The 27,000-nt window shown below is 43.6% G+C and overlaps 1 protein-coding gene across 5 annotated transcripts in view; it reads left to right on the top strand.

Annotated features, from left to right (window-relative positions):
* SLC25A40 (solute carrier family 25 member 40) overlaps positions 1-27,000 on the top strand; it is a 366,440-nt gene that overhangs the window by 114,079 nt on the left and 225,361 nt on the right. For all 5 annotated transcript variants that reach the window (XM_085631323.1, XM_085631327.1, XM_085631325.1 and 2 more), the window contains one exon: positions 5,709-5,776. In XM_085631323.1, the coding sequence (XP_085487449.1) occupies positions 5,709-5,776 (68 nt within the window). The remainder of the gene's footprint in view (positions 1-5,708; positions 5,777-27,000) is intronic.

Genomic DNA, 27,000 nt, shown 5'->3' with positions numbered 1-27,000 from the left:
TCCACCAGCTCCACAACCCCATCCACTAGAGCCTTGTCCTCTAGGGGCCGCGACCTTCTGCAACAACAAGGGACACTGGCTACGCCAGTGTTCCTCCTCTTTACAATACGCACACTGATTTGGCCTTACGGACGTAGTATTCCGGCTGGTCCAAGGTAGCTGGCGGGCAGTACCACCTCATCCTCTAACATTTCCCCACTAAGCCACCTGCAACAACACTTTTGTCTTCAATTCTTTGTGTTTTTTCTCCACCTTCTCCTCATTTTCCCTGTGCTCATAATACTGTGCCATACTCAATATGACAGAAGGGGAGGATGTCGTCCAAGTGCTCTCCGAAGCCTGCAAGTGAGCCGCAATTTCGTAACAAATCTGTTAATGAACAATCGAACACCCCCCACCACCGGCAAGTCCTGTCCGCTAAAGTCCAAAAGCACACCCTCAAACCCCTCCACCGACAAGTCCTGTCCGCTAAAGTCCAAAAGCACACCCTCAAACCGAGTGGAAAAAGTCAGACACACTTTCATCTTTCTTCTGGTGACATACTGTTAACTTGTCCCAATCTACTCTTCTTGGTGGAATAAGAGAATGCATATAAGAGATAATTCGGCCAGGCAAAGCTAGTATCTCGGCCCTGGGCTTCTCACCAGACTTCCTCTCCAGATCCCATGCTTTAATCTGATTCCGGGTACCACCCTATTCCGCACCTTGGTCCTGTGTCTGTACCTGCCAACAAATATCAACGGGCACCAGTAAACCAAAGAACATTTCAGTATCCGCAAGCGTCATCACCGTCAATGAAGCGGCCTCCGTCAATTCCTTATAATACGCAGTAGGATTTTTCCTAGGGTCGGGTAACTGATTCTTAAGGAACAACACCTCACTCTACTTCCATGGAGTATAAACCCATTGCTCTTGGAACAAAGCCTCTGCCCTTGGTCTGATAACGACATCATGCTGGTCTCGTGCTCTAAAATTTTTGGGTGATATGTGGGGCGATACCATCTTCAGGCTCTTATCAAGCAGTCTACTACGGTAGGCAACCATCGTCGCAACATTACCAAACACCTCACCAGGTGCCATGTCAGCTACATAGATATGATCCTTAATATTATAGATAATCTGTGGCGCTGCCTCATTAAAACCCTGCTCCCATAGCCCAATCAAAGTAGGCAACATGTGCTTAAGGGCATGCTGCTGAACAAAATGCTCGTTGTCTTTCATCACCTGCCACACATCCTCCACACTGTAAATGGTGTTAAGACTCCACTGAGCTGCCTGATTAGCCACCACCTTTTTCTTGGCCTCCCCCACATCAGATCGTATCAGCGTCCGTCCTAATCGGTACTTGAGTTTCGTCCAGTCCTTATCCTCATGGCCACGTACTGGCACGTCAATATTTTGTGACACCGGGGAATAGGGTAAAACAAGAGGGGTGAGAACAGAGTTGCCAGGCAATAATATCGCTACTGGCTCTGTTGTAGTCATAAGAGCTGGCGAGAGGGATGCCGAAGCAGTAGGTGTTGCCAGAACGCCAACAGATGTAGTTGCCACAGACGGCGAAGGCAAAGAAAGGACAGGAGGTGCTGTGTCCAAAGCAGATGAAACAGCAATAGCAGAGGCAACAGAAACAGAAGCATCGGGTGACTGAGGAGGTAGGAGGGAGTACAGGGTATACCCTCTGCGGGGTATACGGAGGCGGGGGTTGAGCATCCAACAATTCCTCCACAAATTGATCATTATCTCGAGCAACATAAGACTTTTCACATTGCAATTGAAATGTTCTATTGGCACCTTCTATTCCCTTCTCTATTTTCTCCCTATCATATGCTACAGCTTTCTGAGTCACTGTCTGCATCCTTCCCTCCTTCTCTGCCTTCATTCGTCTGTTTAGCCTCCTTCTGCCATGTTCTAAAGGAATCAAACATCGAACGCCTACTTCTTTTTACAATTTATCCTGCGCTGCAACTCTGCATTGTCCGTCGTATAGCTGTGCCAAAATGTACTTAACATAATAGGGCCAAGGCCATGCTTGACATACATCTCAAAGTTGGGAGTGCCTTCTGGAGGTGCAGGCTGATTTTCTTCAAAATGAGCATCAGTGGAACAACGATGACAACCCACACAACACAGCTTGCTAAAACAGGGCATATTCTGCAAGGAAACTAGCTCACCATGTATGCCAAGCAGATATTTGCAAATATCTTACCATAGTTGGTCCTCAGACCCCACCAAACACAAACCAAAATGGCGCCGTAGCCACCACAAAAAAAAGCAAACTCTCCTGGTGCACACAAGTCGAACCACTTTATTCTCCACTGACGACTCTTCAGACCAAACGGTGAGATCCAAGGGTTTCGCCGTTCAGGACCCCAGCCGGGATGACCACTGGCTGAGGCACCACCCGGTCAGACTGATGGGGCAGCTGCAAGTACCAGACTCTCTTGTGCAGGGATCCCCGGTCCGCCCGTCCGACCCTATGTGGCCCAACCCCCTCACCTGTCCGTGGGCAAGGAAGGGTCACTCACCCGATGGAGTCCCTGTTCGGGCGCCAACTGAAGGAAGTGACCCAATTAGTGCCATCCGGGTTACTCGCAACCACTTCTCAGCCTTCCATACAAATGGAGTCAGTCAGAGAGTAGAGAATACAAACCAAAGTTATTTATTAGTATGCACTCGAGCGCAGTCCGGTCTGACCACCCTCCTTAGATTGCTGCAGAGGGACTGACTTTAGACAACATGGTAGAGCATAAAGTACATTTCCAATACCCCTGAAGACACGCCCAGACAGGTATTTTCCAGCCTGAGAGCTGATGAACAAAAGAGGTACAGAAGGATGAACTACGATCCTGCTCTGGTTGTATTGGTCAACACTTCCTGTACCTTCTATACGAGGAAAACTCACTTAGTTTGCACATATCTATCTGAGGTTGGCCTCAGTTCTGTAAGACCACCTCACTTTCGAAATCTCTTCACGGACTGCCTATACAAGGCGAAATTGAATTCAAGGTTACCTGCATCATTCATCACTCTATTTGGGGTGTGTAATCAAATCCATTTCATTCCACATGACGCAGGACTCTCATTCCACTGCACTCTACACTTCGAACCAGCTTCTTTACACATAACACAATTTGAAAGGATTGAGATGAAGATCAAAATTTCTCAGTGCCGGTTCCTACACTCTAGAATTCTTTGCCACTGAAACAGAAACATTTTTCATCCTCTATTTGTTTCAATAAAGAATTGAAATCCGGGTTGTTCACTCCATAATTTTCTTAACAATTCATTGTCTCTCTGGCTTTTCTTCTGTTCCTGTCACCGCACCAAGAGCCCCACTGGGTAGTAGTGTGCGTCTATACATTTTCGATAATCGAATGTATGATTACATACCATAATGGCACACATTGTTGGATCATCTAGGATTTATTATTTGGTTTAATCAATTGGAACCTTCCAGAGCATAGTAGACTGGTGAGAGATAGCATGCGTATTGTGGAAATTGCTACTTTTCAGTGTGTAGGTGCCGCTTGATCATTGCTAGCATGTTATTTCCATGCTGGCCTTTACAAGTAGTTTGGTGTTCCCACTTCACCTGTTGTAAGACCATCAGCAGAGGATGCTAGATAGTGCTAATACCTTGGCAGTCTATTCAGTAGCGGGCTGATTATGTGGCATCTGTGGTGGAAGTTCTGCTTACCTGGCAATGTATAACAACGCCTATCTGTCACTGACTGAGACCCTGAATTCTAAGCTGTAACTAAAAATAACAGGGTGTCTGACAAGTGATTTCCTGTTTGTTCTTCACCATAAGAAGATGGGCCAATAAGAGTGTTGGTGTTATTAGAGGTGCAGGATTAGAATTTTCGGCACAAAATTAAGTCCTTGCAAGAGCATCAGCGATCAAAGAGCTAAACTTGTGCCTGTTTCCAGGGAGCAATCGGACCAAATTTGTTGTTTTAAATTTTTCCCAACAGCAAGACAGTGATCAGAATTGTACTGGATCCCTACTGGTTTAGCAGTATATGGGGATTGCGAGTCTCTACTGGGCCTCCTGTTCTTTATCTTTCAAACATTCATTGCAGAAACCCGCACCACTTCATCAAAGTGGAGTGCTGAAGAGGCAATTTACTGCCCACTCTTCAGCAGTTAGCTGAGGAAGGAATAGGTGAGGGTACACTTAGTCCTAAGCCCCTAAGGCGGCTTAAGAAGAGGATGATGGTTGGAGCAAAGGAAATCTTAGAACTGCAAAATCACTGTGCCTCCAAGGACATAGAGGCTTGACCTTGAGGGGTCTAAGGCTGCTAAACCTGCTACTCCTTTGACAATATGTCAGTGCATTTAGTTCCGTACTCTTACTTTTTCCCATTTTACTTAAGCTATTTAACTTGGACCACCCTTTATTTATATAGGACATTGTAATCATTGAAGTTCAACAGTGTAAACATTTAATTTCTGTCTTCCTGCAAATGTGCAAGCACTGGCTTACTTTAGGCTACCTTTTATGACATTTCTGTTGATGCTGTTGCCCCCTCTGTGTCCTAAATCTGCTTCTTCCCATACAGCGGACTAATTTTATTAGGTATGCGTTAAGAAATATGAATTTTCTTTTGCTTTCTCTACTCAAACAGGCCAGCAGCAGAAAGTGTTAAATAATTCTCGAGGCTTAGACAATCTTTTTTTAGTTTTTAAAGATCTCGCGTTTTTTAATACTAGAATGAAGACGTGCTGTATGGTCGCATTACACACAAAATCTATTTATAGTTTGATATTGATGTCCTATGCCCTTGTGTGATTTGGCTTTTTATTTTAAATGTGATCATTTGACCACAAAACGTGTGATGGTAATTATCTGTATTCGCACCTATTGCGATCTATGGGGCACATGCATCAAGCTTTTTACCGGTTGTAAACGGGACGATTCACACAATCGCCCCGTTTCCGACAGGTAAAAAAGTCATTTCTGATGCATCAAACCTAAATGCATTCACAAAATAGGTAATTGCAAAAATTGCGATGACCTATTATGTGAATGCATTTAGGGAATCGCAATTTGTGATTCTCTAAATGCAATGCATTAAGCATTTTTAAAAAGCGACTTTGCATTAAGGATTCGCAAAGTACCATCAACTTCAAGTCGATGGTAATTTGAAAATCCTTAGAAGAATGCACAAAATTGCATTTTCTAAACTGCCATGTGGCGCACACACATGCCCACACTTACCTTTTTGGGGGGTGCATCAGGGGGGCCCTAGGCACCCTTGCAATTGCATTCGCAATTTGCGATTACCTATTTGATAATCGCAAATTTCAAATGCTTTCCCATTCATTCCTATGGGCCTCGCAATTTGCAATTCTCTATTAAGGAATTGCGACTCCTAAATAGCGATTCCTTAAAAATCACTATTAAGGAATCGCAATTCCTTATCTTGATGCATGTGCCCCTATGTCATTTGATTATTATTTTCTTCTAATATATTGGCTCATTGCTACGCAGTATTTACTGCCCTTACGTGCTGCAAAAGCAATTATTTCAAAGTAATGGATGCTGGGCTGAAGACAGAACATTGTTATTTGATGGTGTTCTTGCCACACAGATATAGCTTTTTATTTTAACTGTGATCATTTGACCACGGAACTTGTGATGATAATGATCTGTATTTGCATCTGCTGTGATCTTTGTCATTTAATCAGTATTTTCTTTATTATAGGATGCCTTTGCTCAGATTATTCGAAATGAAGGTGTCAAGGCCCTGTGGGCTGGACTTCCCCCAACCCTGTAAGTCAGGATCCAAGGTTTCCCTGTACAATATTTCACATTCTTTTTCCATTCAACAGTAAGACATTTCTAATGGTTTGCCTCAGTTTCAGAACTGGTGTTCTAGAGAATGAGTGCTGTTTCTGAGCTGGAAGTATCTGGTAGAGGTCCTCTTGTTTTTTAAGATTAAATTCTGTATGTGTGATTTGTGATGCTAACTTTAAAATCTTTAAACAACTGTAATGTTTCCGCTCCGAATAAAACTTGCCTTCAAGGATATTTGCCCCAGAAGTTTGGATTGCTACTCAAGATGATTTTTTTTATTTTTTAAGTCTCGCCTACACCCTGCTGTATCAATCTGACTTCTCAAGTTATCAATACAGTACAACATATCTACACATACAGGCATAGGACTTGTGGACATTTCTCCGCGGGTCTCACACTGAGGCATTCCTTATGCCAGTGTTTGCCCCACAGCAATTTCTCTGTCTCTTTTATCTGTACTACTTCCCTCCCTTATTTTCCTATGTACTTTTCATGTCTGGCAGCAGCCTTGACCCTTTAATTTTGGTAAAATTATGTATGCAGTAAACTTATAGGGGCTTTAAATTAGCCCTCATCATGAATTAGTCTGTTTTTTTCTTACTCCCAAGTATGAGCCACTGGGTCAGCCAACTTCCACCAATGGCTTATTTCACATGAGTGCTGGCATTTTGTCCTTTCTCAAGAAGTTAAACAAAATTCCCTTTGGAACTATTCAATGTATTCCTTCTAGAACTAATAGCATATTTACCCTTATGTCAAGCATACAGTTACATACCAAAACCAATCATATAAAAAATGGAACCACTCTACTCAAGGTGTGAAAGTACTTATGCACAGGTTTTAAAATAAAAAAAATATAGAAATTACATCAAGATATAAAAATACATTAAAAATACAATATACATAATGTGGAGTCAATTCAGGGACCTCAATAAGAAAAGATTAAAAACACTCCTAGCAAGCTCAATAGATACAAAATACATAGATAAACAAACCCCCTGGAAAGGAAACTACATGAGACGTTACATTTTGCCTTTAGATCGTCAATTTGAACAGTATTTTGACAGAACCTAGCAGGGTAGGGCCTTCCCTGTCTAAATGGCCACTGTTACACCACAGATTTGACAAGAATCACTTCGTCAACGTGTTTCGGTGGTCGTAGATGAATAAGGCCACCTTCTTCAGGACTAACAATTTTGTCCCTTATCCACACATTAATTGTTCAACCGGTGCCTTTGCACTCAGTTTGGTATGGCTCCCACGAATGTGTGGAGAAGATTTACAATTTTATTGTAGGTCACTTTAATATGTTTTTATGTCGTCTATGAACCAACACCTGTTTCTTCGGTGGTTCAGACTTTGGTCGAGACATGTTCCGGTTTTTGCTAACACAAAGAATGGGTATTCGCCTACAATTTTACTTCATTTGAAGGAGGTTTTCGACCAGAGTTTGAACCACCGAAGAAACAGGTGTTGGTTCATAGACGACATAAAAACATATTAAAGTGACCTACAATAAAATTGTAAATCTTCTCCACACATTCGTGGGAGCCATACCAAACTGAGTGCAAAGGCACCGGTTGAACAATTAATGTGTGGATAAGGGACAAAATTGTTAGTCCTGAAGAAGGTGGCCTTATTCATCTACGACCACCGAAACACGTTGACGAAGTGATTCTTGTCAAATCTGTGGTGTAACAGTGGCCATTTAGACAGGGAAGGCCCTACCCTGCTAGATTCTATCAAAATACTGTTCAAATTGACGATCTAAAGGCAAGATTTATTGTCTCATGTAGTTTCCTTTCCAGGGGGTTTGCTTATCTATGTATTTTTTATCTATTGAGCTTGCTAGGAGCGTTTTTAATCTTTTTTTATTAAGGTCCCTTAACTGACCACATATTGTGTATATTGTATTTTTATACCTTGATGTCATTTCTATATTGTTTTATGTTGAAACCTGTGTATAAGTACTTTCACACCTTGAGTAGAGTATTTCCATTTTTTATATTTTAATTTTATATGATTGGTTTTGGTACGTAACTGTATGCTTGACATAAGGGTAAATGTGCTATTAGTTCTAGAAGGAACACATTGAATAGTTTCAAAGGGAATTTTGTTTTATAACTATTTAGTTTATCAGGTGCTCTGTCCCTTTGGACTCATAGAGCCCCTCTCCTTGGTTTCAAGGCTTTCTCAAGGAGCACAACCACATACATAGTTTTTTCCTTAAGTGCTAAGGACTGTGGCGCCATTGTGTTTTTTGCCACCCCAGAAATATTTTTGCTATAAGGCAATGTTTTCTTTTAGATAGACTAGGGCTCTGCAGCTTTGTCAACAATAATTTTTTTGCAAAAACCATGACAAAATAAGCATTGACAAAGCCAAAAGGCTGGCAGTCCACGACAGACCTGTTAGTTTTGCCAAAGCCTATTTTTTTGTTGTTGTTACCGCTCTCTTGTGTTTTTATTTTTGATGGTTAACTGTGATCCTTTGTTTTCTATTTCTCATACCCCTGCTTCTTACAGGGTGTGCACGCCAATACCCTGCATATTCGTGCCACTGCCCCAGACTTTCTGGCGCCTGCTACTGCTGTCATATGTGTGTAGTCAGTGCCGTGCTGGCAGGGTAGTGTCATGTGCTCTGGTTGACACAACAAGAAGGTCGTATAACCACACATTCAGTACATAGAGCGTGTTTTCAGTCAGACCCCAGCAGCTATAAGCTCTTGGCCTCGTTTTAGGAATTGCCATTGGTTCGGTGGGCTGTCTGTGAAATCTTTAATCCAACGTATGGGTAGCAACATTAGCAAGTAGTGCCTCATGCACATGTTTAAAGCTAAAAAGAGACAGGTTGGTTTGTTGGATCATTGCTAGTCTAAGATCAGGCCAGTCGCAACTAACAATATCATGTATGTATGTACGGTGCTAATGAGGTTGACCCTGCACTTATTCAGCAGCCTCTGGTAGAGCCATGTGGAAAAATCCCATAATTATATGTGGAGACCATGTTCTCCAAGTTTGATAGCTCAAATATCCATTGTGCTTCTAGGAAGATAGTTACATGTGCCGCCCTACATTCCCTGGTGAAAACATATGGGTTAGTCGATAGATGGCGATACACACATGCAACATTACCAGGGTATACATACTACTCGTCTCCCCATCAGCATTCATCTAGGTTGGATATGATATTTGCCATGCAAAAATTGGCCAGGGATAGCTCAACCCGTCTGTTCCCACGCATACTTTCAGATCATAATCTGCTGTGGCTAGGTTTTCTATCTCGGGGATGTTGATGCCTGCAGGCAGGGAGGGCTAAAAAGTGGACGTTTGATCGCTCATTGCTAACTAACAGTGGCTACTGCGAGCATATGCGGGAGACCCTGACTCATTTCTTTCAAGAAAATCAAGGGTCTACTACCCTAGCAGTGGTCTGGAATACCATTAAGGCGGGGGCAGGGGCAGATTAGCCTTCTCTCTCATCGGAACAAGGCTATGCGCTTGTAGGAGGAATTCCTTTGGCAGGAGCTTTGTTCAGCTGGAATATGCACACGCAGAGGCTCTAAAGTTTAGGAGAACAAAGGTAGCCGTGTGGCAGGTTTATCAGAAACATTTAGGTGCCAAAATTTAGATTCAGATGATAGTGTGGAGGGGAAGTAGACATAGCATCCAATGCGTCTAGGTTAAATACCTTTGAAAATAGTGAGGCAATGGGAAAGCATGCTAGCACTAGAAATCGGGGAGCAGGCAAATAAGAATGCTATTGATTCCATACTGGATGTGAATAACATAGTCCAGCAGGGCCCTATAAGGGTTTGAGGGTCTTTAAAGCATACTATGAAACAATGTATGGGGAAACATCTGCAGCATCCCAGGACGATATCATTCACTATGTTGCTCCCACAGTAACAGACCTAGTTTCTGATAGTGATTGGGCTATTCTGGATTCAACTATTATGGGATCAGTGGTTTTGAGAGCAGTTCAACAACTCCAGGCTGGGAAAGCCACTGGGCCAGGTGCCATATCATCAGCGTTTTATAAAACATTTTTGAGCATCCTTCTTAATTCTTTGTTGGCACTGGTTAAGTACATTGAGGAGACCGCGGATGTCCTGAGGTCTTCGGGTGAGACCTTCACAAGAATTTTTTGAAGAAGGGAAAGGATCCGCTGAACTGCTCTTCATACCGGCCAATTTCATTGATAAACTGTAATGCTAAAATCTGCACCAAAATTCTGGCGAATCATATTGCTCTCAGAATTGCAGGTTGGGTGGGCAGTATTCAGCAAGGGTTTGTTCCACACCGAGACACTAGGCTCATACTAACCTGGCGGTTGCTATCTTCGATGTTGCAGGGGCATTAGGTGTGTCCGTTTGTGTGATCTTGCTCGATGCAGAAAAAGCGTTTGATCGGGTATCGTGGCCCTTCTTATGGTCAACAGTGGTAGCAATGTGCGTTGGTTTCCAGATGTTGGGTAGAATTCAGGCTCTGTATCACAACTTGTCAACGCGGGTCATCAGTGGTGGTCTTATCTCTGGGATTTTAAAAATAAAGAGGCGAACACGCCAGGGATGTCCTCTGTCCCCACTATTATTTGCACTGTATCTTGTGCCCTATTAGCTCTATTTAACAAATTGAGGGCAATTAGTTTCTTTTAGGATCAATGCTTCAACATACATCTTAGCTGCATATGCAGACAAACTGGTAGTGTTCACCTCTGATCCATCAGTATCCATAGTAGCAATTGAGAGGGAACTCAGATATTCAGATCACTCCCTGGATATAACATTTTCTTGCTTGGAGTCAGTCTGCCTCAGGCACTCAAGCGTGCGACACTCCCTCTGTCCCTGACACAGCTCCTCTCTGGAGGGTCCACCAGCTTCTTGCAATTCTGCCAAGTTGGACAGGTCTTGCAGGGGTAGAATACCTACCTTAGAGGTCAGATCCTCTCCCTTTGGGTTAGATTCCACCTGCCCCTCTGGAGTTCTTTGGGCTGGCTCACCAGACCATGCGCCCTTTCTCTTGTCACTGGATGCTAGGCCCATTGTTCCAGGGTCCACCCTTTCCCTTCTGTCAGTCTGTGATCAAGTCACAGCACATACCTACTCAGGGCGATCCAGCATCCTTTCATGGACCATTCTCTCTACCACTGACCAGTCAGACGCTTCAAGATCATTTCCCAATAGACAGTCTACTGGGAGTGCAGGAGACACAACAACTTGCTTAGGGCATGTGAGACCTCCCCGTTCCAAACTGACCATTGCCATGGGATGGAGTTTTGTTCTGTTATCTCCATAGATTGCTTGATGAAATACACCAGGTATAATCTGCCCTGGAGAAACAAGTTTCTCTGTGACCACGGTCACACTGGCTACTGTTTCTCTCAGAGCTTCCACTTCTGTCCCATTAATTTTAGGATGCTGCCTAAACCTCTCCATGCTGGGAGGCGAGGCTGCCAGGACTGCAATTTCCACCCCACCTAGGAAAACTAAGTTTGCCTCTGCAAACCCTTACCCCATCTCTTATATACTTCCACACCTACACTGACGGTCCCTATGGACAGCCCACCAGTGTGGGGCTTCTTTATGCAGACAGCATCTCCTCTTTTGTCTCTTGGCTGATTACAGTCAAAACATCTCCCCACCTTTGAGGTATCAAAGAAATGTTCTGCCCTCGCAGGGTTTCCCCCTAGTACAGGTGTTTGTGGGTCTTGTGAGGACCCTTTTGCTTTTTTGTCATCTTTCCCCTGGGATGGACCTGTCCTCCCTTCCTCTGATCAGCCCCTGGTGTTGATTAGAAGATTAGAAACACCCACTCTTCAGTTGTTTCCGCCAGTTCCCTAAGGACTAGACAGCTCGGAGTCCACTAAGTGCTGGCATAACTTTTTTTATATACAGTGAGTCAGGATGTGCTCCTTAAGAAATAAATTGTACAGCCTCTAATAAGTATTCACTCGGTACCTTCAATCTATCCCTCCAGTGCCTTCACTGATGTGTCCACAAAGTCCACCCAGAACCGTGTATTTACCTTCTGGGTGCCCCCGAACCTCATCCTGTACAGCTCTGGGGTGAGACAACATTTCCTGACTAGACATTTCCTCGTGTGGGTAGGATTCTACGTCCGCCCCCTCTAGGGTCAGGAGCATATCTCTCCCAACTACTGGGATCAGCACCACAGGAGTGAACCCCAGTATTGGAGTGGACCCTTCTCATCTTAAGAGCCCTTTCAAATACAGTCGGCCATGTGTCAATGTCATCCCCTCTACATACGGGTGAATTATCCCCTTGTGAACCCTGGGATCAAGCCCACCACTTTGTGGACATCTCCTTTTCTTCTCCGCTGCCACCATTTCCTTTCTCTTCGTCCTTTGCCCACTTCCTCTTAGCTAGGTCCAGCTTCTTCTCTACCACTATTTAAGCAAGTTGAGCTTCCAGCTCTCTCTCTCTCTTTAAGGGACACCTCTAAGTTCTCGTTGTTGGAGCCTCTTCTCTCACCATTGGCTGAGTGTCTGAACCTAGTACTAGAAGCAAGGGACACGTTGTCATTCTCCACCTGGAGGTTGTTGGAGGGGTCGTTCACCCCCTTCCCTTCATTCTCTGGAGCAGAATCTGCCCAGGCCTTAAGGGACCTACCCAACTCTGCCTTTCTGATTCTATGAGCAGCAGGTAGCTCCCTGGCTTTACACTCTCCTCTCACTTCAGCTAATGCGAGGTTAGTTAGATTAGACAGATCCAGCTTTATGGTATCCCTAGTTTTGGGTCAAGAAAAAACTTTGCAAACAGATATAGAACAATTTAGAAAAATCGAAAATTGAATCCAAAACAGTTTAGTCCAAATTTCAAAACTCAGAATTTTTTTCTAAATAAATTTAGAGGATATTTAAAGATCTTAACGTAATTTACTGTATGATGTAAGTCAAACGCAAGTATGTATCCTGACCGCTGAAAACCAAATGTGTTTTATTAGTGGGGTTAAGTCTGCACCTACCACTAGCAATAAGGCCACCAACACAATATCAGGTCCAGACAAGGCCTCAGTGAATTATTCCCTTGCTCAACCGCTGGTAGCTGGCAACGAACAGGCAAGCTTAACTTAGGAGATTGCTGTGTAAAGCATTTGAAAAACACCAATAAATTGAATAAGTAAGAACTAATTCTCAATAAAAATCCAACACCAATTTATAAAAATAGGAATTATTTTTATCTTCACAAAACAACAAAAATCTAATTTAGTGAGCCGGAGCTATGATTTTATGAATAAACACGTTCTAGTGCTTAATAACCCAAAAGCGACATATTGGGACATCTGGTCACGCTTGACCTGGACAAAGTCAAAGTTTGAGGCCGACTGTGATGGAGCTCTTGTCAGATACACTAAGCGGGAAGCTTCAGTCAAAATTTTACCTTTGCACTGAGAAACTATTCTGGAGTATTTTCTCTCGCCGTCGATTGGGAATCTCCAGCAGGTCAGATTCAGAGCGACTTCATCAGCTTGGTTCCGAAGGAAGCCCCCAGTCAACTCTTAGAAGTCTTGAGCTCTGGTGCTTTCAGTGTGACGAACCTAAAATCCAGGCCAGGTCACGGTGCAAGGTAGTCTGTTTGAATCTCGACATCAGGTCAGTCACCTTATGGAGCTTATTCCAAATGTTGTGCCTAACATTTGGAGTCTCTGAGTTGCTCCTTGGAAGTTGGGACTACAATTCCCACAGTGCACCTGGCCAAATCCTTTAAAGTCCAGCTAAAGGTGGTCAGCTGTGTTCTTCTTGCTGAAGATGAGGCAGGCGAGGCTCTTTTAACCTGTTGCTTTCAGGGATTCCATTGCTTCTCTTTTTGAAGCAAGGCAAAGTCCTTAGAGCTGTAGTTCCTTTGTGTGTAGCAGGTGCTGTCATTCGGGGTGCAGTTCTCTTGGTGCAGGCCAGTGTTCCAGCAGGTCAGTCCTCCTCCTTGTAGTTTCAGGCAGCAGATCTGAGTTGCTATGTAGCTGTAACATATTTTTCCTTATGTGCTCGGGCGACAAGTGGGGGGCACCACTGTCCAGTTGGGTGCAAGGTGCCACCGAAAAGCATGGCAGCTTCCTCCATAGTGAGGCATATTTTTGTCCAACAAAGTACTGCACTTTAAAATTCAAAATGGAGAATCTTTCTCTGTGAAGTGAAGTCCTGGCTGAGCCAACATACTGGTGTGGCTCCTTTCCCTTAACACTCCCCCTTCCAGACCCTCTGCAAATTCCACTCATGGTGGTCCCATCTGGCTAGAGGGTAAGGACATGGGGTTGGCCTGGCTTGCATTCTTACCGTCCTGCTCTCTTTGAAGAGTAGTTTGATTACCCAGCCCCCTTCCTGACCAGTTCTCTGCAGGTGCAGATCTCTCCCTACCAGATAACCTCTGTCTCTATTCTGGCCACTTACCTCCTGGATATTGGCTCATGGGAAGGAAAGGTTAATAACTTATTTTCTGCACTAGCTATGGTACATTCAACAGCGGTAAATTGTTGGAGTTATCGTTACCATTGTTTCAAGCCCTTTAAATATTATTTTTGTGCACCCCTATCAGTAGTTATACTTTATTAAAGTATTCCCATGTTAGCCTATGGATCTAAAAGGTTACAATGGGGGAAAAACGAAATTGGTAGTTTTTCCCTCACAAATTTTCTTAGTATGTCATCCAGTTTCAACTTCCAAGATAAACATCTTCACTTAGCCCAGTTTCCATCTCCTGTTGCTTCGAATGAAATAATTTCCAGGAAATTATGCCACATATAGTGCTTTGTTTCTTAATCGGAAAGTCTTTGTGAATGGCAGTCAAACCGTCCACATAAAGAATGGCACCCAGAAAAGGAAACCACCCTTTCGATCTGCTGACCTCCCAACTTGGAGAACAGGGTTTTAATCTCACTAGCTGTTTTTCTTGCCATTCTCCTTCCTTATCAGAACCTGGTTTCTGAAATTCATCCTCAACCCTAGCACACACCTCTTGCTCATGATACTCAAGGTGCAGCCAAAATGCCCTCGGTAAAGAGCTCTTCTGTCCCTTACAGCTAGGACAGCATATTAACATACAGCTACAAGAAAACCAAAAAGACACCCAATCATACGTAATTAGTGGGATGTGCCAGTTTTTGCCTAATCGGTAGCAAATTCCCGCTGATTCTTCAGAAGAAGCCTTCAGAAGAAGACTTAACTTCAACATCCTGAAATAGCTGTCCGCATAAAATATCTTTTGTACAGCGGTACCTCATTTTTGACAAACAGTCTCCAAATCAGCCACACTTCCAGGAGATATCTCTGCAGCTCTCTGGCCCGCCAGTCATGCTAGAAAAAAATACATGAATTGCATTCAGCTGGAAAACTGCTTTCCTCATTGGCATCAAACCGCAGTCCCGCACAGATGACCACCAGTTATTTTTTTAATTCATCTGGAGTGTTAGCTGTATGACACTACCTAGATTTATAAGAGCTGCCCTCTATTGAAAAACAGTAATTTCTCGACTCTATGTAATGTTAGTTGTATTCCTCCAAGTAATGCCCCTCCCATATTTGTCTTACTGAATAGGCATTGCATATTAGCGTTTCTCCTCACTTCATTAGCATTTTCAATTTTATAGTTGTCCAATGATCTCGAAATGTTGAATTGTCACTGACAAATATTTAACTAAGCCTGCCAATAGTTCATTACCTGACCACCCATTCGAGAATATATTAGCATGGACTGCGCTTGATTAGATCACAATTTCTTATGAAAAGGGTTGTGCAGAACCCAGTTTGTTGAAAAGTAAAACCTGTATTTTATTGCATTTTTTATATGTTTTCATGTTGATATCTATAGAATATTGGATCTAGAAATTGACTGAATTGATGCTTAAAACGTCCTTGCTGTGAAGTGCTTGTAAAGACCTTCATCGTGGTTCTACCTCATATTTCCATAGTGAAGACCGCCAGCCTGACAGAACCAGGCAGACAGAAGTCGGGTTTAGGCAACAACATAAATATGAAAATCAATTTCTGAAAAATCCCCGATCTGGAATATAATATAACAAAAACCTCTTAAAATTACTAAAGGGATTTGTATGAATAATTATTTTGATGTTAGGAAAGGGAAAAGTAACCAAAAGGTTTCCTCCTGTACTGCAAACCCAGAGGGAAAAAAGAAGAGTAGATGAGGGAAAAAAAGAAGTTAGCAACAGAAAGAGAAGATCAAAAGTACTGTAAACATGGACGGGTGGGGAAAGTCTGGTAGGAGTCCAGAGAGTAGTAACAGACGTGGGGTGAGGAAATCAAACTGGATTTGTAAAGCACTGCTTATCACCAGTGAGGTTATCCAGGTGCTGGGGGGTTGATGCTGATGGTGTAGTTTAATCAAACAGCCTGGTTTTCAGACCTTTCCTAAATTCCTGCAGGGTGGGCGAGGGGCGTTCCAGGCCTTGGTGGCCAAGTAGGAGAAAAGAGCAGCCACCGCTTCTGTTTTGGCGGGGAGTGTTGGCAATGGAGGTGGAGCACAGTTGTCTGAGGGGTTGGTGGAATTTTAACCAGTGGTTGATTTAGGCGGGTCCTTGGTTGTGCAGAGCCCTATAGTTATGGGTTAGCATCTTGAACAGGCACCTTTTCTGGATGGAAGCCAGTGAAGTGCTCTGATGTGAGGGGTGATGTGGGCTTGCCTCGAGAGGTCAAGGACAAGCCTGACAGGTTAGTTCTGAATGGTCTGGAGTCTGTTTAGCAGCTGTGCGGTGATACTTGGGTAGAGTGTGTTGCCATAGTACAGGCATCTAGTGACAAGGGCTTAGGTGACTGTGCATCTGGTGTCGGTGGGGAGCCACTTGAACATTTTCCGGAGCATGCAGAAAGTGAAGAAGCAGGTTGATGATTCTGCGTATATCTACTTTTTAATGGTGAGTTTGCCGTCTAGTTTGATGCCTACGTTCCTGGTGTGTTCTGTAGGTGTTGGTGAAGGTCTAGTGGTGTAGCAAGAGGGGGGGTGGGGTGGCGTCCGTCGTGGGGTAGCAGTCGCAGGGAGGCAAACGCAGGATTTGCCAGCACTCCCCCCCCCCCCCCCTCCCCTCCATGTTCTTACCCTCTTATGTCGCGGGCGGTAAAGGGTCTAGCTACGCCACTGTAAAGGTTCCATCTCTGCTGGCCACTAAGAGTCATCCTACGGGGATATGTTGCTCCTGAAGACCTCTGTTTTGTCGAAGTTGAGTTTGAGGCAGTTGTTTTGCACACAGTTGGTGACACATGTCATGCACAGGTGGAAGTTGGCCTTGGTGTTAGCGGGGTCTGCGGATAGGAAGAGGATGAGCTGAGTGTTGTCTGCATATGATATGATGTTCATACCATAGGTATTGAATAGTTTGGCCAGAGGGGGCCATATCGGTGTTGAACAGGGAGGAGCTTATTGAGGACCCTTGGGAGATGCCACAAGGTGTAGGGCAGATGGCGGGTGCTCTATGCTCTTCCAATGAAGATGGATGAGATCCATTGGAGGGCGTCCCCTTGGATCCCCCATCTGTTGGAGTCTTTTTAGGAGGGTGTTGCAGGATACAGTGTCAGGCAGCGGAGAGGTCGAGGAGGATCAGGACCGTGGTTTCTCCTTGGTCTAGGAGAGCCCTGATGTCGTCCGTGGCTGCGATTAGGGCGGTTTCTGTGCTGCAATTTGCATGGAATCTTGATTGCGATGGATCCAGTAGGTGGTTATTCTTTAAATGGTTGATCGCTTTTTCTAGAACTTTGGCAGGAAAATGGTGCAGGGAGATGGGCTGGTAGTTCTTGAGCTCCTCCAAGTCTGCAGATGTTTTTTTTTAGGAGTGGTTTTACTTCTACGTGTTTTATTCCTTTGGGAAGGTCTCTGCAGTGCTACAGGGGTGGGTGTGTAGGGTGGGATCTAAGCCCCCCCCCCAAAAAAAAGAGATGAGAATAAGGGGTAATGGGGGAAGTCCCTTTCTGATGAAAAAAAAAAGGACACAGGTTTGATCAGGATGGAGGGTTACACGGAAAGAAATGAAGAAAACAGTTCATGAGGGATAATTTGATTAGCAAAAAAAATATTTCACAGGAGATTTTCCGCAATAAGACATTCACCAGCTTGTTTTTTTTTCTCAACCTGATGAAGGTCATCAATATAGAAAAACTAATTGAAACCTGTTAGCGAAAATGGATCTTCAGATCCGGTTTCATCAAGTTCGTTTTTGGTAAGTTACACATAGAACCGTAAAATGGATTAACAATTCAAACGAAAAATCTATCCATAGAAATACCCTCAAAACAAAAATTAGAGGACACTTTTAAATGGAAATACACTTTACTGAAAGAGGAGATGTATCTAAGTCGAATAAAATGAAGCCAAGAATAATTATTTATTTATTTATACAATTTGTAAAGCGCGCAAATACCCGTGGGTGTCTCGGCGCTAAGGACAGCAAGCAAGACCAGAGAATATAGACTATTGGCTGAATAGCCATGTTTTTGTCATTTTTCTGAAGGCAAGTAGGGTTGGGCTAGATTTGATGTGGATTGGAAGAGAATTCCATAGCTTGGCTGTGGCGACAGTGAATAGTTTGTCACCCCATGAGGCTGTCTTTGTGCTGGGGACCCTTAGCAAGTGGATCACCGTAGAGACCTGTTGGGGATGTAAGCACCCAGGGCTTCCTTCAGGAACAACGGTCCGGAGTTGCGCGATGCTTTATAAGCGATGCAGAGGGCCTTGAATTTGAAACGTTTTTTTATCGGGAGACAGTGATAGTGTCCGAGTATTTTTTAGATGGATTTGTACTTGGAGGGCTCCTGATAAGATTCTGGTCGCCGAATTCTGGACCAGCTGTAGTTTATGAAGGATTTGGTTCTGTGCATTTATGAAGAGACCATTACAGTAGTCAATAGTATACATGACCAAAGTACTCACTAGGGTCTTTCCAGCACTGAGTAGGAGGAAAGGTAAGAGATTTTTTTTATCATTCTAAGTTTTGGGAATGAAGATGAGACCACAGAGTTAACATAAGGTACAAAGGACAGCTTGTCGTCAAATATGACACCCAGGTTTCTGACCTTAGATACCGGGAGTGAAGTGGGTCCCAGTTTGGAAGGCCACCAGGAGGGGGACCAGCCTGGTAGCAATTAGCCAAAAATCATTTCCTCTGTTTTTTCAGAGTTCAGTTTTAGGCAATTATTGGCCATCCATGTGCTGATGGCCATCATGCCTTACTGGAAATTAGCTGCTACTGCCCCTCCATCATTGTGCACTGCAAGCACCAATTGTGTGTCATCAGCGTAGGACGTAAGACCCATCCTGTGTGCTTTGATGATCCTGGTCAGGTCCGACACATAGATATTAAATAGTGTCTGACTCAGTGAGGATCCTTGTGGGAAGCCGCACGGGAGGGCGAGTTGTGGGGAGTTGAAGGTGCCGAGACTCATTGATTGGGTACGGTTGGTGAGGAAGGAGGTCAGGAGGGCTCTGGCTGTGTGTCTGATACTTATGTTTGTGACACGGTCGATCAGGGTGACATGGTCGACCGTGTCAAATGCTGCTGAGAGGTCCAACAGTATGAGAACAGCGGCACCCTCCTGATCCAGTATCATCCTAATCTCCTCTGGTGCCTTAATAAGCGCTGTCTCGGTTCCATGGCGCTTGCGGAAACCAAATTGCTTGTCAAGGAGGTTATTATCTTTAATGTATTTGGATAGTTGGGAGTTCATGACCTTTTCGAAGATTTTTGCTGGGAATGGAAGGCTAGCTATGGGTCTGTAATTCTTTGTAACAGTAGGGTCAAGATTGTGTTTTTTTAGCAAAGGCTTGATAATGGCTTTTTTCCATATCCGCGGGTAGATGCCTGTCTTGAACATCGGGTTGCAGATGTCAGAGAGGCTGGGGGCTATGAGATCAGAGATGGGTTTTAGAATAGCAGGTGGGCAGGGGTCCGTGGCGGATCCTGATTTAACAATGGAGATTAAGTTTGTAATCTGGTCAGGTGAGGTGCTATCAAATTCTGAGAAGGAGGGAGAGGGTTCAGAAATGTCATGATTTGAGAGCTGACCATCTGAGAGCTGAGTTGCATAGAGCTTGTGAAGGAGCTATGGAGGGATTCGATGTTTGCCCTTATAGTTTGGCTACTTCCTGATATAGTTGTTTGTTAGAGTCTTGAGCAGATTGTATCTGTACAATGTAGTATTTACTTTTCTCCTGCACAATGAGCAGTTTATTTTAATAAGTGCGTCTTTGTAGCGGATTTTTTCATTATTACCATAGTCTTTCCGCCAATGTCTCAAGGTTTCTACATATTTGCTTCTCTTGTCTGAGAGCCTCTGAGAACCATGGAGCAGAAGGGGTGTGTCGATTTTTGGAGGCTTTTTTTTAGTGGGACCAGAGTATTCAATGTATTGTGAAGCCATTCGGAGTAGTTCAATGAGGCGAGATCAGGGTCCGGTGTAGGGTCTGGTTGCGTGGCGAGCAAGTGCGATTTAAGGAGCTGCGGATCTAATGCATTTGACGTAGAAATTTGGAAATACCATAAACTGCAACTCCCTTACCACTGGGAAACAGTAGCCTTCCCATAGAGAAATCTCACCTAAGGAAGAAAGTTTCAAAATCTCAAAACATCCCAAAGTTTTCTACTTTTTCTAAAAACGTGACCACAGAAACGGAAGTTGCTTTTGATTTGAGATCAACTGTGGATACACTTTTGCAGTTATTTGTGGAATTACAAGCTCAAATGTTACAGGTTGCCACCAGGAGCAGTAGGGCGTCTTTTGCTGCCACACTTCTCTAGGTTCGCAAGGCTCAGCGCGCAGAAGCACCTCCAGCATTCTCATCATTGAAGCAGAAAGCCGCCTTTTCAGTGTTGGTTGTGTCACACCGACGCATGCAATTTTTGTTTAACTTGCCTAGATTCTGTTTATCAACACTGATAGGGTCTCTTTTTTGGTTGGATTTCGATTTCATTTCCATTCCTTTATGAAAACGCCAGATTTGTAATTGGAAACGAAAAAAGAGCAAAATGTCAACATATTGTCCTTTTGCTTGCAAAGAAAAAGAAGTACAAACTTAAGATTTTGAGCATCAAAACCATGACCTAACCTTTCAGGTGGCACACACAGCTGAAAGTAGACAGCTCTGCTGCGGTGCCCTGTGGCCTCCTTCAGAAATGACAGGTTTTCGGACGAAAGTTCCACACTCTAAACTGCTCCCTCTCGAATACACCCCGACTCTTCATAGGTAAAAGGAAACAAAAACCTGAATACATTTTAGATATAGTGAAGGACAAAAAACTGAAATATGCGTGGAATATTCAATAACATTATAATTACGAGGAAACAGACATACCTCCGAAGGGTTTTGAAGAAGCGATAATCGATGCTAACAAGAAAATATAACAATGTTTCCTTTAAAAGTTACGATGAAAAGGTAGTGAAAGGAAACATAGGATGTGGTTAAAGGGAAAAGGGACAAGTGAACCTATTAACTTTGGACCATAGGTTACAGAAGAAGTCTTTTACTAAGTCAAGATAGGTGATCATCTTGGCCAGTTATCCTCATGACTGCTTCCACGCTGCATTCTGATTGCAATTTAAGATAGCACCCAATGTTGTTTAGGTTTATATATGTCTTCGCTTTAGGACACGACTTGTATTTGTTAACAAATGTTCGTCAGCCCTACATAGGTAGAATTATAGATGGGTAACAGTAAATTACAAGGATGTTTTTTTACTGAGGGTTCTGAGTGATGTCAAATAGACATCCAAGGTGAAGCTCAAGTTGTCTATGATGTCACTCAGAACCCCCAATTACCCATCTATAAATTTTATCTTGTGTGAACCCCAAAATAATCTGACACTGCTTTCAACTGCAAAGCATTGTCAGTCTAGTAACGGGGGAACCATACATAACCTGTCCTCTTCTCCATGCTCTAAATTTGAAAAAGAATACCTTACCTGTCATACAACATGAATTTCACAAGGAGGGACAGGGGCTTGGGAGGTCCAGCACACAGGCCCCATGCAGTTGTGGAAAACAAAGAGTATGCTGTTCCTATGTGGGAGATTAGGGAGAAGGAAAACGGGGGTGAGTGGTCTTTTGTGTGGGGAAAGAAGGGGTAAACGGGTCATAGTAAGGGGGTTACAACCAGGTGTTGGAAAGAGAAAATGTGTAGTTGCAATGGGATTGCTCCAGTAAGAAGCAAGGGTCCTCACACCCCGAAGGGTGTCATGCTTCATCATAGGGCAGCTCCTCATTGGGCTGGCACTGCAATGCCCAACGGGCCCCGGGAGAGGGCCTTTTGCCGGAGGACTACTCTGGTTGCCATTGTGAAGCTAAGAGTTATTGGAGGGGGCTTATGTGTAGTGAGTAGAGGTGGGATAAAGTGAGTGTGATTTAAAAATGGCTACAAGGATCTCCAAGGGTAGTTTATTCACTGGGTTATTGTGCCATGAGTAAAAACATCGACTGGTAAGTCGTGGACTGCAGAGGGGGAATTATACCCGCTTCAGTTCAAATGAATGTGTAAGGAGTGCAGGGGGTCGGCATGTTTCATGCCCTATACAGTCCAAGCCGATCTAGGCATTTCATCAGGACCTAAATATCATGTTCGAGGCATATGAGCTGCAGAATTCATACTTTTGCATAGATCGCCATCTGGTGTTGGGCTCGGATGCTTGCACCTTGTTGTTGTCTTGGAAGAAGTCTTTTGTAGTCATGAGATAGGTGATTCCTCCCTTGGACGATAGTGCCATTGGCAACGACTCCATCCACAGATTGTTTTTCGCCATGATGGGGAAATGATGGAGTGTGTAAGAAACAGAAAAGATGTCCATGTGAATTTATATAAGTAAGATAACACTGGAACAGATACAGGTTCCGGGGAGGCGGGTGGGTGTATGATATTCTGCAGCGCTACATGCCAAGAACAGATGCATACTGGTAAGTAGAATTTTCCGTTTGAAGCATATGAGCTGCAGAATTTATACTTTTGCATAGACTGTACAGCAGTGTACCCCCTAGCGGTGGTCACCTATATTTGTTGCGGTGGTTTGGAAAAGTGTCTTAAGAACAGCCTGGCCTACAGAAGCTTGGTGCTTCGCCTGCACGTCTACACAATAGTGTTTGGTGAAGGTGTGTGTAGTAGACCATGTCGCTGCTTTACAAATGTCTTCTAGGGGAATGTTCCCTAAGAATGCCATGGAAGCCCCTAGTTTGCGTGTTGAGCGAGCTCTAGGGGGAATTGTTAATGTGCGTTTTGCCTTCTGGTAGAATATTTGAATGCATTTCACTATCCACCTGGCAATTCCAGCTTTGGAGATGGGCTTTCCTTTATGAGGTGGAGAGAAAGCTACAAACAGTTGGTTTGTCTTTCTAAAAGGTTTAGTCCTGTCGATGTAATAAAGACCTCCGGCAGAGAGCGTCCTCGCTGGCCGGTTGGGCATTGCAGCGCCGGAACAACGAGGAGCTGCCCTATGATGAAGCATTACACCCCTCGGGGTGCGTGAGGGCCCTTGCTCCTTATTGGAGCAATCCCATTGCAACTACGTGTTCTCTCTTTCTAGCACCTGGTTGTAACCCCCTTACTTTTACCCATTTACCCCTTCTTTCCCCCACACAAAAGCCCCCTCCCCCCGTTTTCCCTCTCCCTAATTTCCCACGTAGGAACAGCATACTCTTTTTGTTATCCTTATACAACACCCATCACCTTCCATGCTTTGCTTTATCCTTCTGCAGTAGTGCTTACTGCTTTCAGTCAAAGCAGATAACCAGCACAGCCTTGCCTCAAAGGCCTTTATGATGTAGCAACAGTGTGTAACCAGACTTGTCATTAACTGTTGCTACATCGTAGGAGTAAATTACCAGATTTAGAATCTGATGTAAACTATAGAGGCTTCCAGTGGTAGCCATGCATAACAACCTTCAAAGTATTCAGGAGTCAACAACCCCAATCCTCAAGAATACTCATTAGCAGGGTCACATAAATCTTCCTTAGAATCCCCAGCAATTAAATCCCATAGTATTTTTGATGTCTGGGTTGTTCCATTAGGACAAAACACTATCGGTCATCCCTTCAGGGGTTACTGGAGTGGTAAAAGCAACACGTGTATAGGTCACTGTTTGGATGGTGTTGGCCCTCTCTGCAGTATCACCCCCAAGCATTTTGCCTTCACCCCTCCTGCTTTTCTGAATTTCGTTTTTGTTTGCTTTAACACTCTGTGCACTTTACCACTGTTAACCAGCTCTAATGTGCTTGCGCGCACTTCTCTAAACATGGTAAAACTGGCTTACACCCAATTGGTGCATTTAGTTTACTTATAAGTTCCTAGTAACTTGGTACAAAATGGAGCCGCGGTCTGTAAATTGAATGCTACTAGTGGGCCTGCAGCACGTATTGTGCCAGCCACTTAAGAAGCTCTTTAAAACATGTTTCAGGCCTGCCATTGCAACCTGTGGGCAGTTTTAAACTGCCAATTCGACCTGGCAAAATACATCTTTTGCCGGGCCTAACCTTCCTTTGTAATATATATGTCAACCCTAAGGTAGACCCTAAACAGCCCATAGGGCAACTTGCAGTGTATTTTAAAAGGTGGACATGTACTTTGAACGTTTATAGGTCCTGTTAATGAAAAACTCCCAAATTTGTTTTCACTATTGTGAGGTCTACCTCTCCCATAGGATAACATTGGGTTACCTTATTAGCCTAACGGCTAGAGCAGTCAACCTCGAAGCTGGGGAACCAGGTTCGAGTCTCGGCAGGAACACTCAACATCCTGTGATTCTGGGCAAATCACTTAATCTCCTCGTGCCTAAAAAAACAGATGTGTCCATCTGTAACCTAACTGGTGCTCATGTAAAGTGCTCTGATACCTTTGGTTTGAGTTGCGCAATATAAAACTCCCCAAACTATAAATACGTGCGAACGTTTGATTGGGAACAGGTAGAAAATATCATGTTTTTTTCTCAAAGGAATTGTAATTTAAAATCCTCTTTAATGGTAAAGTCAGATTTTAAGTCACAATTCTGGAAATGCAACTTTTAGAAAGGTCAATTTTTTGCTGCAGTTTGTGACCTGGCTCACATGACTGTGAATAGTTGGCAGTTGACCTTTGTGTATGCCTCCTAGATAGCGAGACAGAGAAGGGCTAGGTGTTGGCAAGATGGGGGGGGTGAATCTGTTCTCTGCCACACTTACATTTTAAAGGGGCTACCTCCAGCACACTCACAAAGAATTTGACACCAGTCTTTTGTCACCATAGATTTCTTGGAGCCTGGGTAGGGAAGGAAGGAAATTTCCGGATGTGGGGGGAAGTTTAGAAGTGTCTCCCACTTCAAAGGCTGACAGCAGGTATAAATATTGTACCTTCTGACCAGCTCTTAAGTGTACTTCTGGACCAAAGAACAATACACAATAAAGACTGCTTTGTTCCCCGAAAGCGCTGCCCTGCTGCTTAAGTCTTGCCCTGCTCTCTGAGAAGGAGGACTGGACTTGCTCTCTTCATCCCAGGCTCATCTGAGTGACTCCAAGGGTCAGTTGACTGGCCTCCTGTTCTGACCTACAGGGACACATCAAGCTCCAGAGGCCTCCCTGCAATTGCCCGACTGACCTGGCAAGCCTATTGACCTTGTGAAAATTTCATCACAATAAAAGACGAATAATTTACATGTTAAATCCACTAACATGTCACTGTAATCAAAGGCCATGTGTAAATATCAATATAGCATTTCATCATTGACTAGTAAATCACTATCCGCATTATCTTCTCAATTAAGCATTTGAAATTAACATCATGTGTCTGTGTCTTTTATATACATCTTAAGACCTCATAAAGTATAGCCGTAGAACCAACCCCTGGAGGTCACTGCACTCCCAGCTGAAGAGCAAAAGCTCCAGCCTTGAGAATTCCCCCCCACCCACCAGTCAGACAAGTATGCATAAATTTACATTTATTAACTCACAACATTCAAAGCCTTGTTATTCCTAGCTCCAGCTTAAGCTAGAGATACATATAATTACTGCATTGAGACTGGCGCCATTCTAATAGGGGAGTCCACATTTTTAACCCTCTTTTATATCGCTTCCTGCCCTTCCATTTATAAATGGCAATTTCAATATTTAAACAAGGCAAGAAATCTGGCTAACCATTGTTGGAATGACGGAGCAGTGGCGTCCAGCCATGCTGAGGCGATGCATAGCCTAAAGACAGCCATAGCTATAAAGATGAGTTCATGCCCTACTCTGGCATTGCTAGGATCTGCTGCTCCAAGTAGAATAACATCGCTAGATAAAACTATCGGGCTTTGCAAAACTGTGGATAGAAATCTTCCAATCTCTTGTTTGATAGATATTAATCCATCACAAGTAGAGAAGATATGCACAGAGTCAGCACTATAGAGGCTGCATCTAGGACAACACGTACTCTTGCCACTTCCCCATTTGGCTATTTTATCTGGTGTATAGTATAAAAAAAAAACAGGTTTTAAAAAATTGTGCTTGCAATTTGGTTGACAAGAGTATTGTTTGTGACATTTGAAAAGCGTAATTAAACTCGTCATTTGACATTCCAACTTTCTCTTGCCATTTCTGCGAGGTTTTTACCATATCATCCGGAAACAGTGCATTGATAAGAGAATAAATCCCCCCAATAGTATTTCTTTTGCCATGCGTTAGTGTTTCAACTAAATTGTCTTTTTCAAACACCCCCACCCTCCCCCCTACCTTACGTGACAAGAAGTCCCTAATTTGAAGATACTTGAAAATGTCCCGCGAAGCCAGACCAAAATTATTTCTCAGTTCTTCAAAAGACTGAATCCCACCCGAGGAGAGGAGACGGCCTATTTGAACTATTCCCACGTCCAGAAATTTGTGCATATAGCTATCATTAAATATTTCTGGAAGTAGTCGATTATTTTCTAGGGGGGTGTAGAAGGACAATCTCCCTATACCAAGCGTTTTTCTAACTGCCTTCCATACCTTGAATCCGCTAAATAATGTTTTAAATTTAACTTTTTTGTGGTAGCTATCGTGTAGATGTTGCCAAAGATACCCTCTGCTCTCACGGCCTAAAAGTAATTGAAATATAGAACGCATATGGTCCTCTCTCTCTTCCACTCCCCTAGTGTTCTGTAATAGCTCATTGCTATATAATAGCACTGTTGCCCAATAATATGCTTTTAGATTTGGGAGAGCTAATCCTCCTCTATCCTTATGTAAAGTAAGGAGCCTAAATGCCCTCCGAGG

Source organism: Triturus cristatus, chromosome 10 (assembly GCF_964204655.1).
Source record: "Triturus cristatus chromosome 10, aTriCri1.1, whole genome shotgun sequence".
Lineage (NCBI taxonomy): Eukaryota > Metazoa > Chordata > Amphibia > Caudata > Salamandridae > Triturus > Triturus cristatus.
Note: the sequence above shows the minus strand (reverse complement) of the source record. Positions and strands in the feature narration are given on the sequence as shown.